Source organism: Dendropsophus ebraccatus, chromosome 6, assembly GCF_027789765.1.
Source record: "Dendropsophus ebraccatus isolate aDenEbr1 chromosome 6, aDenEbr1.pat, whole genome shotgun sequence".
NCBI lineage: Eukaryota > Metazoa > Chordata > Amphibia > Anura > Hylidae > Dendropsophus > Dendropsophus ebraccatus.
The window spans coordinates 115,748,580-115,761,898 of NC_091459.1; the positions used below are offsets into that span (position 1 = coordinate 115,748,580).

The window sequence follows — 13,319 nt, forward strand, 5'->3', positions numbered from 1 at the left end:
CATTATGGATAAGTGTATCGGACCTTGTGGGTTCTGTATCTGGGAGGAGTCAGAATATGATGATCCCATTCAGGCTTCCTTAGTTTCTCATTGATTTTTATTGTCTTTTTCTTTTTTTTCTTGTTCACTTTTTTTCATCTACTCTATTGCGATTAACTAGCTCGTTTCTTCTTATTATTGTTAAAGGGGTGTCCCAAGATAGCACATACACTATAAATAAGTGTCTATGTGCCTGATCTCTGGGGATCCCACCAATCCTGATAACTGGATTCCTGTGTCCCCAATGTGAATGGAGCATAGGGTTGAACGTGCGTGCTGTCATTTTATTGAATCCTTATGGGACTGATAGAGCTGAATACAGTGCTCAGATGTTTCTGTCAGTCCTATAGACTGTGATTAGAGCGGAACTGCACATGCTCGACCACTGCTTCCTTCAAATGGAGGACAGGGGTCCCTCCTGCTTGTGATCAATGGAGTGCCAGTGGTGGGGCCCCCTCTAAATTCTACTTATCACCTATTCTGTGTTGGTCTGGAATTATTTAATTGGTGGCCAACTCTAGACGTAGGCTACCAGGTGGACATCTGACCTTTTAGGACCCCCGGTGATCTATCGACGTGGACAAGCTTTAGTGCATCATGGCCCTCACTGTACCTTTTTTCCCCCTAATGTTTTATGGACATATGGGTTTTTACAAATTCATTTGTATTTTGTAAGAGGAAAAAGGTGCCATATTCTGTTGGATGCCATATTATATATAGATGCTTCTAGGGCAGACTACGATCCTGTTTGGATCCTCTATATGGTGGCACACAGAGTATTAGATTACTAGTAGGATACCATAGGGACATCATGTAGTCATATATGTGTCCTTTCTTCTTGTTTATTTTTTTTAAGCATCTATTGCTATGATTACAGATATGTAGTTCTGAAAGCAGTGCGCTTGAATATGCTGATTTTAATGTTTTTTGAATAATCTTATCTCCTGCCCAATGTGCCTGGCATTTCTGTACATAGGTACAGTAACTAGGCCCACGTGTTGCCCATAACAACTAGTCAGAGCATCTGCAATAGAAAGCGAAAGCCGCCCTGTGATTGGTTGCAATGGGTAACATGGTCAGTGTTTCTGTTCAGTTTTTGGAAATTAGGGCATTGCTGTATATATAGCGAATATGTAATGAAGAAAAAAGGATTAGCCACTTTTTATTTACTGACAGAGCCAGGTTTCATATCAATTCTAGAGGTTTGTAACACACAGCGAGTGTGAACACGTGCCACTCAAATGGCTTGGCTTTGAGCCACACCAGAGAGCGGAGTCTTAAGTGCCCTCTAGGTCTTTACCCTTTATCCACTTTATGGGGAAGCTGGACTTCTGGGGGCACAAGGACACTCCAGAAGTGTGGTCCGAGTGTGAGCACCAGCTGGTCTTCAAGGACCAGATGGAGTCTGTGCGAGTACATGTGGCCAGAAGGCCGGGTCGTCAGCGGGAGAGCCGACATAGTGTCAGGTATGAGACAAGTATCGTCAGACAGGCAAAGGGTCAGGGCAGGCAGCTTCAGAGACAGGTGAGACAATCCGAGTCAGCAGCAGAAGAGACAAACTGTACAGACAGAGGGCAGGCAACAGGCACAGGTCGGGATACATGAGAATTGAGCAGAAACACCAGACTGGCCCATTCATTACATGTACATAAATGCAACAACGTTCAGATAGGGAGGAGCAGGTGGAGCTAGTTTCAAAGAGGAAGTACCATCAGGTACATCCTCTTTTTAATATGACCCACAGATTTCGGTGCGTCACGAGGAAGCCGGTGCCACGGTCTGTTTTTTTGAACTTCGGCCTGGTTCCCATGTACAGCACTGTTCTACCCACGGGTACCTGGCCACGGCTGAAGCACAGGAGGCGGGCTGGCCCGCTTCCAGTGGGAGGAACCCCCCGCCCCTCTATGATGCGGCTCCATTGATTCTAAAGGAGCTGCGTCATAGAGGGGAGGGAATTCCCTCTGACTGGGGCAGGCCGGCCCGCCTCCAGTGCTTCAGCCCTGGTCCGGTACCCTTGGATAGAATGGCGCCGTACACGGGAACCGGGCCGAGGTTTAAAAAAGGGACCGCAGCACCGGCTTCCGGGTGACGGCGCCGTTCTATCCGTGGCTCATATTAAAGAAGGATGTACCTGATGGTACATTCTCTTTAAATAGGTGCAGATGGCTCTGGATTGGCTGACTGTAATAGAAGGTGCAGACAAGCTGCCTCAATAAGGGTATGTTCACTTTGAGGAATCCACGGTGAAATCCGCTAAAAATTTGCCGCGGGTTCTGCTTCAAATTCCGCCCGTAAAATATGATCTTAGCATTGTCCCATTGATTTTCATAGGATTTCCACACTGTTGTTCACACGGCGAAATTTCCTTGCCGAAAATTCTGCCGTCGACCCCTTTTTCTCCTGAAGAATTGACTTGTCAATTGTTTGGGCGGATTCCACTAGAGGAATCTTATAGAAGTGATTGGGGCTTGAAATTCTGCTTGAATTCCGCTCCTATTCTGCCAGAGATAAATTGACGAGCAATTTCACGAAGAAAATGTCCCCTTCAATTCCTTGCTGAATACTCGCCTATTCCTCAGTGTGAACATACTTGAATCCAGAGCAGATGGCCGTGTGCACATCCTATCCTGGCCAGAGGCATCATTGTTGTAGGAATCAGAAGGAGGAAGAAAATGGTGGAAAATATGAAGACACAGGTGGAGATGAGCAGCCCCAGGATGAGCATGGAGCACAGCAGAGGTTCTGCAGAACCTTATAATAAGCTCTCTCTGCTGTAGAATCTTATAATGTGCACTCTCCGCTGCAGATCCATATAATGTGCGCTCTCTGTGCTGCAGATCCTTATAATGTGCACTCTCTGTGCTGCAGATCCATATAATGTGCACTCTCTGTGCTGCAGATCCTTATAATGTGTGCTCTCTGCTGCAGATCCATATAATTTGCACACTCTCTGCTGCAGATCCATATAATGTGCGCTCTCCGCTACAAAACCATATAATGTGCGCTCTCCGCTGCAGATCCATATAATGTGCGCTCTCTGCTGCAGATCCATATAATGTGCGCTCTCTGCTGCAGATCCATATAATGTGCGCTCTCTGCTGCAGATCCATATAATGTGCGCTCTCTGCTGCAGATCCATATAATGTGCGCTCTCTGCTGCAGATCCATATAATGTGCGCTCTCTGCTGCAGATCCATATAATGTGCGCTCTCTGCTGCAGATCCATATAATGTGCGCTCTGCTGCAGATCCATATAATGTGCGCTCTCTGCTGCAGATCCATATAATGTGCGCTCTCTGCTGCAGATCCATATAATGTGCGCTCTCTGCTGCAGATCCATATAATGTGCGCTCTCTGCTGCAGATCCATATAATGTGCGCTCTCTGCTGCAGATCCATATAATGTGCGCTCTCTGCTGCAGATCCATATAATGTGCGCTCTCTGCTGCAGATCCATATAATGTGCGCTCTCTCTGCTGCAGATCCATATAATGTGCGCTCTCTTTGCTGCAGATCCTTGTAATGTGCGCTCTCTGCTGCAGATCCTTGTAATGTGCGCTCTCTGCTGCAGATCCTTGTAATGTGCGCTCTCTGCTGCAGATCCATATAATGTGCGCTCTCTGCTGCAGATCCATATAATGTGCGCTCTCTGCTGCAGATCCATATAATGTGCGCTCTCTTTGCTGCAGATCCTTGTAATGTGCGCTCTCTGGGCTGCAGATCCTTATAATGTGCACTCTCTCTGCTGCAGATCCTTCTAATGTGCGTTCTCTGTGCTGCAGATCCATATATTGTGCACTCTCTTCTGCAGATCCCTATAATGAGGGCTCTCTGCTACTCTCTGGGTTTTCTGTATGATGGGCTGGGCACTGTATATAAGAAAGAATGGCTTCTACATCTGGGCCATGGCAGGTGCCCTAGAAGGCCTGAAGCCTGCAGAGCGCTCCCAGCCGCAGCATGCCTGAGATCAGAGTTATTTAGTCTGCTGACATGAATCAAGGTTTAGTATAGGAAGCGGTTAAGCGTGGGTTAACCACATAAAATGTAAGGTCTCTCAGAAGCCGATTGCGGATTAAATTACACTGAGGTTTTTTAGACGCAGGCAAACAGCTGTGAAGTGAAGCCCCGGGGAGAAGAGCGGCTGGAAAGTCAGAGGAAGTGTAAAGCTCATGGGAAGCAACCGGGTCCGGGTGGGATATAGAGACCTTACCTGCATGAGCTGTCATGTCCTCCACTTTCTTCTAAGTGCCCTGCATAGTGTCCTGAGATACAACCTGCAGGCTCTGACAGCCGCGGGGACCTGCCTTTTATGTTCAGTCAGTGTAAGCATACCAGACGTCTCTGGTCTTGTTATAAGGCACACAGCACATGGGAATCCTTTTTTTTTTTTTTTTTTGCACATTCATAGCTGGTATCGCCCTTTAAGACTCTATGACAACCCTATGGGTTTTATCATACATTGCTGCTAAAGACCAGACCATACAATACAGGAGGATGCAGAATTTGCAAAGAATTTGAATGCAAAATTGCTTTCTTTCTAGAGATAGAGTAAGGTGTTTTATCTGTTGCCACCTACAGGTAGCTGACATGTATGCAAATGTCCGGGGTAGAAACTTTATAGGTAGAATTAAAGAAACAATTGTATGGAAGTTTAAAGGAGTTATGCAGTATAAGAAAAACATAGCTGCTTTTCTCAAGCAGCAGCACCACCCTTATGTTTGTATGCGGTATTGTAGCTTAGTCTCATTGAAGAGAATGGTGCTGAGTTGCAATACCACAAACAACCTGAGGACAGGGATGGCACTGTTTTCGGGGAATAAGCAACAGTTTACAACAGTATGTTGGATATATATATATATAATCTACCAAGTTCAGTAGAAAGCTGAGGGCACTCACCATAAAGCCAAACCGCTTCACAAACACAACATAGTGATGTTTATGTTGTCTTTGTGAAGCGGTTTGGCGTCTGCTGAATAGTGACATGTACCGCTGAAGTTTTTAAGTACATTTTGGAATAAAGATACATTGCAACTTTGTGGTGAGTGCCCTCAGCTTTCTACTGAACTTGTTGTTTCCATAATATATATGACTATTTATGAGGTGCACCTCTGTTGCAACAATTCATAGTTCTAAGTGTGAATAGGTCCAATGCTACACAACACAATAAGTCCTTGGCGGAGTAGTGCCGGTGATACTCTAAAACTCTGTGTGTTTCATGGGCAGATAAACCCGCAGTTTTCTTCACTTTGGAGTGCTGCAGTCAACTTGTTTGAGATATATATATATATATATATATATATATATATATATATATATATATATATATATATATTGTGGGGATCAGTCTCAAAACAGTCTTTTGATATGAGACCAGCAGCAGGTTTAAAGAAAAATAAGTGGTTTGTCCACAACAGCAAACAAAACATACAGCTTTCTTCAGCCAACACCCAGGTATGGAACAGAGTCCGTGAAAACAGTCATTGGCAGTTATGCAAACAGTCAATTGGTTCACATAGGGCTCTCACCCGGACAGGCGCTGTCAGACACCAAACAGCTCCTGGAAGTCTTCTTTGGCCTCAGAGAAGCCACACACAGCTCCTTCTCCACAGCGGCACACTGTGCAGACTGGAGATCCATACACCCACTATCAGCTGGTTCTCCCAGGCTTACAAAGGCCACACCAAAACCTGGACCTGGAGTGTGGGAGCAGCCACCCACCCTCTCTTTGGCATGCTCCCATGAAAGACTGTCCCAGACTAAACTGCATTGCAGCCATACTAAATTTTAAACGTGTGCCAGTGGCCTATTGCCGCTGATACCAGAATTCATAGTCTTTCACCTCTCCAAGGCCAGGATCCTTGGTGAGACATATCTACCAACTATGACGGTGCCTTGCGCCTTCTTACATAATATATATAATATAAAACACTGGTGCTTTGGATTACGAGCATAATTCGTTCCGGGACTGTCCTTGTTATCCAAATCACTCTTAAACCAAAGCACATTTTCCCATAAGGAATTGTTGAAATGCAGACAATTGGTTCCACACTACAAAAATATATATATATTTTTTAAATTCTGAATAACATGTAAAACAAATGAAAAACATTTAGAAAGCTGAAAATGTCATATTATAGGTTACTGTTTAGTACAGCAATCAGCATGTGGAGTATAATGTATAGTAAGTGCATGACAAATAACAGCAGCAGTTTGTAGATACAGGATGGAACTGCAGATCCCCATAATGCAGTAGCCTAATACGACAGGCTAGAATAGAGAAGCAGGGCTGCTGTCAGAGGTCTGTGTGGTCACATGACAGCAATGGGGAAGGGTGTGTGTTCAGCATGAACCAATCAGGAAGTGAGAATCACAGAGCTGTGCTGAAGGACAGTGACAGAAACCTTTCTATACAGAAGGGTAAATGGCTGAGTGTAAGTGCAGGCACATTATAGCAGCAGCAGTGTGTATAGCTAAATTTCTGAATCAGAGTACAGTGCTGTAGACCCCACTATGCAGACCATGCCCCTCCCACGGAGGACAGGGAGCTCTTAAACCAAGTTACAATTTTGAAAAACTGTGAGCTCTTCTTGCAAAACTCTCCTCTTTTGTGTTTTTTTTTTTTGGTTGTTATGAATTTCCAATCTGCTTAAATTCTGTAGGATTCACAGTTCCGCCAGAGCACTGCATACAGCCTGCACCAGCCTCAAGGAAACAAGGAGCATGGCACTGAGAGGAACGGCTACCTCTACAAAAAGAGCGACGGGTCAGTGATAGTATATTGATCCTCATGTCCTCATTCTGACCCCTGTTATCAATATGTTCAAGTGTTACTGTCATTTTAAAAAACTTTTGATGTCTCATAGAGACGTGTAAAAAGTTTTGATCGGCCCAGGTCTGAGTGTTTATAGATGGAGCCCGACTGATCACATGACACAGAGCTGGGAGAGGATCGCGCTTAGCACAGTCTTCTCCTGGCTAATTCTCCTGATTGGTACGGTTCTGATCACTCAGTAACGGATTGATCAAAACTTTTGACATGTCTCTATGATATGTCATGTCTCTGACATGTCAAAGGTTTTTCAAAATGACCGTGACACTTTAAAGTATAATTTTTTTTTCTGATTTCTTAGAATAAGGAAAGTTTGGCAGAAGAGGAAATGCTCTGTTAAGAATGGTTTTCTCACAATAGCCCATGGCACAGTAAGTAAAGGCTTTTCTTTTAGCACTGGCAGGCATATTTCCTATACTGGCATCATTTTTTACCCACGTTTTCTTTTCCTTCATCAGGCCAACTTACCCCCTGCAAAACTGAACCTACTGACTTGCCAAGTAAAAACCAACACAGAAGAAAAGAAGTGTTTTGACCTCATCTCTCGTAAGTCCCTTTAGGATTCTTCAGGTTATGCATTGGATGGCTTCAGGGTCCGTGCACATGGCCGTATGATGGATCTGTAATACTGTGACCACAGCCTGCTACTGTCTACCTTTCATGATATATAGAAGCACACACTGGTTTCTTTTCATGGATTCTTATGGCACAGTCCTTTTTAGTGGACAGTATTGTGCCACACGGAAGCAATCCACTTTTGACATCTAAGGCCTCATTCACACGTCATATTTTCCTAGATGAAAATCTGGATCCTCTGTTTCATCCGCAATCCGCAAAAAATCATCCGTTTTGCATCCGTATTGTGTTCCTTTTTTTAATCCGTTTTTTGCAGATCCGCAAAAGTAGGTGTAGTGAAAAAAAAGGGGGATGGCAAAAATGATGTCATTAGATGTCCCAACCCACAAAAAAGTCACATGGTCGTCTGGGGGCCATTTTACAGTCATTTATACCCTGTTTAGTGTTCAGACCAATCTCTAGAACAAGCCTGGATAGTTGGGCACTATGCATGTTCTTTCCTAGCTCTGTGCCACGTGACTGATGGAATCCAGTGTAAGGCAGTAGTCCGAGACTAGGGAGAAAAGTGCATGGTGTCTAGCAATCGCTCCAAGTGTTCAACCCTCAACCAATCAAAACTTTTGACTGGTAAAGTTTTTAAACTCATCCCCAATCTATAGGATATATGATAACCAGCTATTTGCGGGGGTGGGGGCTGACCACTGAGGTCACTGACTGCCGGATCTCTCTATACCAAAAATAGGAGATCTTTTAGTCAAACCATTTCACTATGATTTCTCTTGACAGATGATCGGACATATCATTTTCAAGCTGAAGATGAACAAGAGTGCCAAATGTAAGTATGCCCACATTGAAGCGCTTGCTTAATTTAGTGAGTCACCTTGTAGCCCCATGGCAGTTCTTCTTTTAGCGCTTTTCCTCACAACACTACAAGGAAAGTGTTACCTATGTGGGGTAGGGATAGGGAAGTACACCACAAAATATTCTTACCCCCTAAAGGTAGTGTCACAGTCACAGAGGCAGTTTTATGGTGTGCGTGTTTTACCTTATTGGCCAGGTGAACATTCCTGTCAAAATCCTAATGCAAATCGAGAGAAATGGAATCTCAGCTATGTGACCCGACCTGTTAGTGCAAGGAAAATAGGAATTAAAGTAGTTATTCAGGTGATAAGTGAATGGTCTGAGAGGGTTATTTATAATATTTTTTTCCATTACTTTTATGAATATATATTTGTATGTGTATCTATGTATGTGTGTGTATGTGTGTATGTATATATATATATATATATATATATATATATATATATATATATATATATATAATATGTGTGTGTGTGTGTATGTATGTATGTATGTATGTGTGTGTGTATATATATATATATATATATATATATATATATATATATATATATATATATACATTTTTTCTTTTTTCTTTTTTTTTCTTAAAATATTTCAAATGGTTCCTTAAAGGGTTAAAATAAACTTGTCCATAGGTCAGACTTGATACCATAGAAAGGCCCAGTCATTTACATCTTAGTGGTATATTTCTCTCATTTTCCCTTCCATACAGATGGATGTCTGTGCTCCAAAACAGCAAAGAAGAAGCCTTAAACAACGCATTCAAAGGAGACCACTCCACAGGGGAGAACAACATAGTTCAGGAGCTAACCAAGGAGATTATATCAGACATCCAGAAAATGCCAGGAAATGATGTGTGCTGTGACTGCGGAGCATCAGGTAGAGTGCTCTCTGACGTGTACAACCTTCTCATCTATAACAATGTGATCTTTGATAATGTAGTTAACTCATTATTGCGTCATAAGAGTATGTCACTGGTTACCAGAGTGCCCATGCACTACATAGGTCCACCTCAGTTACATTGACAGACAGTGGGCCTGTAGACTGATGTATGGGCACTCTTTTCACATTATACAAGCACATAATACCACTATGTACAACAATTTAACCCTTCACTCACTGAACTTTTATTTAACCAAATGCCTGGTTATTCAGCATAGGCCTTATAACTGGTTGTGATTTACAGTGATGCCTTGGATTATGAGCATAATTCGTTCCAGGGCCGTGCTTGTAATCCAAATCCACTCTTAAACCAAAGCAAATTTTCCCATAAGAAATCATAGAAACGCAGAGAATTGGTTCCACACCCCAAAAATAATGATTTTTTATTCTGAATAACAAGTACAACAGATGAAACAAACATTCCGATATGTGATATGTTACTGTGCAGTATAGCAACCAGCATGTGGAGTATAATGTACAATAAGTGCATAAGCCTGATAACACAGCAGCAGTTTGTAGATACAGGACGGAACTGCAGATCCCCATAATGCAGTAGCGTAGTACAACAGGCTAGAATAGAGAAGCAGGGCTGCTGTCAGAGGTCTGTGAGGTCACATGACAGCAATGGGGAAGGGGGTGGGTTAAGCATGGACCAATCAGGACTGACAGACTGCAGGGAGAATGAAGGAATGAGCAGGGCAGATGTGGGCACATACACGCAGCCCTCTCTGTCCAGGGAGAGAGGGGTTACAGCTATAAAGAGATTACCACCACAGTCCTGTCCCCTGATGTGAGCCCCAGCTTGAAGTGGATCTGCTATGATTTGGAAGGTGAGGCAGACTTCCTGGGTCAGAGTACAGTGCTGTAGACCCCGCTTTGCAGACCATACCCCTCCCCCACTCGCCCTCCCACCCAGTACAGGGAGCTCTTAAACCAAAGCAATGCTCTTAAACCAAGTCACAATTTAAAAAAAACTGTGAGCTCTTAAACCAAGGAACTACTGTATATGATATGAGAAACCAGTGTTTTTTAATCAGGGTTCCTTTACAAAGCAGTAAACATATATTATATCACTGGACCGGATTTCTAGAACACTTTACTGGCTCCTACATATGGATAGAAGTATGGGAAACATTTTTCAGGAGTTCTCCTGTGGTAATAATGTGAGGGGTCACTACAAAAGATAGATATTCCCCCGGTCTGTAGTGCCCTAGGCCAATGTCTAGGCTGCCTTATCCCGCTCAGAACATGAGCCGCTCTTGCCGCGGTTACGCTGTAATTGCTCATTATCTTCAGACAATTAACTGTGTCCACAGGATCTCGGTGCGGCCCTGCTGGCTGCCGGCCAGGCCTTACATAGATCTCCTTGTTACTTTCCGTCTTTATTGAATTTCTAATTGGAGTTCTGAGAATTTTCATACAAGTGATAGTCTGGTAGGGAGTGGGAGGTAAGATCCTAGCCAGGTGTAGGATTATCCCAGAAGCCACCTACCTTTATAAATCCCCATAGTCTTTGAAGTTCATTGACATCCATCTTCGCTGAGTTCCTGAATTGTTTATGAAAAAGTTTAATCTCTGACCACCTTTTCTTATCTATTATGTTAAGAGGCCTCTTAACTTTCCCTTCCCTGATAGAGAATGTTGGATTGCAACTGCCCGATCCCTTTGTTCTCTGTGAGATTAGGCACTGCCGGATGAGCTTGCTCTCCTTTTCTAGTTCAGAATACTTGCGTGCTTGCCTGTTTAGCAGCTGTCTTATCTGTATGGCCGCCTTAATAGTCTGATTCTTTCAGACTGACTGATTTTGTAAAGATGCGGCATCATCATTATAACAGTACTGTGATATATTTTATGGTGACTCTATGCTGTGTATCTTGTGTTAGTGGGATTTTACAGCATCTCTTTTATATCTCAGATCCGACTTGGCTTTCTACAAACCTTGGTATACTGACATGTATCGAGTGCTCAGGGATTCATCGGGAGTTGGGGGTACATTACTCCAGAATACAGTCACTCACACTGGACGTCCTGGGAACATCTGAACTGTTGGTAAGAAGACTTCCTGAATTATAGAACACCATGTTTATTCACTAGTTATATACAGTGTTTCATCAGTCCGTCTATTCACCATCTGATCAATCCAGAATCTCTAATAGCTTACCACCTACTGCAGGCATGTCCAAAGTCCGTCCGGAGGGCCATTTGCGGCCCGCGTTCCGAACTTTTACGGCCCCCCCAGGTATCCAGCTTGCTATTATCTGCCTGTGTTATAAAGCATATAGCATGTAGCATGTAAAATGGTCGGCCCTCGCACATGTTCACTTCATCAAATTTGGCACTCTTCGAAAAAAGTTTGGACATGCCTGACCTACTGGTGCCACATTAACAAAATTAACCAGAAAGAGAGAGAGAGAAATGCAGTGGATGGCTAGATATGTGATAAATGGAGAGATACAAGGTAGGTAGAGCAATACAGGGTACATGGAGAGATACAGGGTACACAAATAGACAATGCGGTAAATAGAAAAAATGTTACAGCTGCCCTGGAAAGGGAGGGTGGATGCCCTGGTGCTCATGCCCCTGGTAAGCTTGTTGACAGCCTCGCCATTAGTTCTGAATAAGACATCTGTCCTTACTAAATATGACTATCCTTACTGTCTGAATACAACTATCATTACTATGTGAATACAACTATCCTTACTATGTGAATACGACTATCCTTACGGTCTGAGTACAACTATCCTTACGGTCTGAGTACGACTATCCTTACGGTCTGAGTACGACTATCCTTACGGTCTGAGTACGACTATCCTTACGGTCTGAGTACGACTATCCTTACGGTCTGAGTACGACTATCCTTACACCAATATCACCAGTAATAGAAAATGAACTTGTCTTATTCTGTGAAGTCAAAATTCATCCATATATTTTATTATTGAGTTTCTTTCTGGGAACATTGAGTTGGCAGCCAGTATGGATCAGCTACCCCTAGTCTTCTGGATGACAGCTGTCACCTCTCCGCTGCTATATCACCAGGTGTGAGCAGTGTCTGGCTGTCACATAATATGAATATCACATTATCACTATTCTGTACTCATAGAGCTTATAGTCTCATGTAGAGTAAAGTGTCTATCAGCTAAACTGCAGTTTTCAGCCATAAAGGTTTCTTTTATGGTTTTCCTTCCTCTTTTAATATCTCTTGAAAAAAAATTTTTTGTCTTTTTTCAGCTTGCAAAAAATATAGGAAATACAGCTTTTAATGAGATAATGGAAGTCTGCCTGCCTGCTGCTGATACTGCGAAGCCTGCGCCCAGCAGTGACATGTACGTTGTAGATTATCCCATACTGTGCTAGAATTACCCCTATCCACATCTGTGATGCACATCCCCAAGCCGGAGCGCTGTTGCCTTCCATCTGTTGTGAAATTAGACATCATAGCATTGCTGTATGGAAACATGTGGGAATAGGGCTAAGGCTAAAAACTCTTATTAGTCATACTTAAAGGGGTTGTCTTGTAGAAGCATATTACGATCATAAAGGGAGATTCTCATTTATTTTCATCTTCTACATTACGCAGAGAACTGCATAAAGCACCATCCATGTTATATGAATGTCTATATGAATGGTGGGGGTGTCGTGACCCTGGCGTCAGATGTCGTTGGAAAGACGTGTATTTTAACATGTCAGTTTTTTGTTTTAATGGAAGTTAGAAGCTAGGCAGCTGCCTATTCCCTTCTCCATATGAGAATACATACACAATCTGCTCTATGTGTTGGGGGTCAGGGGGTCACAAGGCATAATACAGAACTAGATATACTACTGTCTTAAGGTGTATGGCCTCCTTAAAAAGGGTATATTGATCTGAAAGTTATTCCCTATGCACAGGGTAGGGCAGGGGTGGGGAACCTTGGCTCTCCAGCTGTTGCAAAACTACAACTCCCATCATGTCTGGTCAGCTAAAGCTTTGGCTGTCCAGGCATGATGGGAGTTGTAGTTTTGCTACAGCTGGAGAGCCCAAGGTTCTCCACCGTGGGATAGGGGATAACTAGCTGATCTGGGGGAGAGGTCTGACC

The 13,319-nt window shown here is 43.3% G+C and overlaps 1 protein-coding gene across 2 annotated transcripts in view; it reads left to right on the plus strand.

Annotated features, from left to right (window-relative positions):
* Positions 1-13,319, plus strand: part of ASAP2 (ArfGAP with SH3 domain, ankyrin repeat and PH domain 2) — a 120,739-nt gene that overhangs the window by 92,961 nt on the left and 14,459 nt on the right. For both annotated transcript variants that reach the window (XM_069975706.1, XM_069975708.1), the window contains exons 10-16: positions 6,698-6,801; positions 7,169-7,238; positions 7,326-7,413; positions 8,230-8,278; positions 9,017-9,183; positions 11,162-11,295; positions 12,475-12,569. In XM_069975706.1, the coding sequence (XP_069831807.1) occupies positions 6,698-6,801; positions 7,169-7,238; positions 7,326-7,413; positions 8,230-8,278; positions 9,017-9,183; positions 11,162-11,295; positions 12,475-12,569 (707 nt within the window). The remainder of the gene's footprint in view (positions 1-6,697; positions 6,802-7,168; positions 7,239-7,325; positions 7,414-8,229; positions 8,279-9,016; positions 9,184-11,161; positions 11,296-12,474; positions 12,570-13,319) is intronic.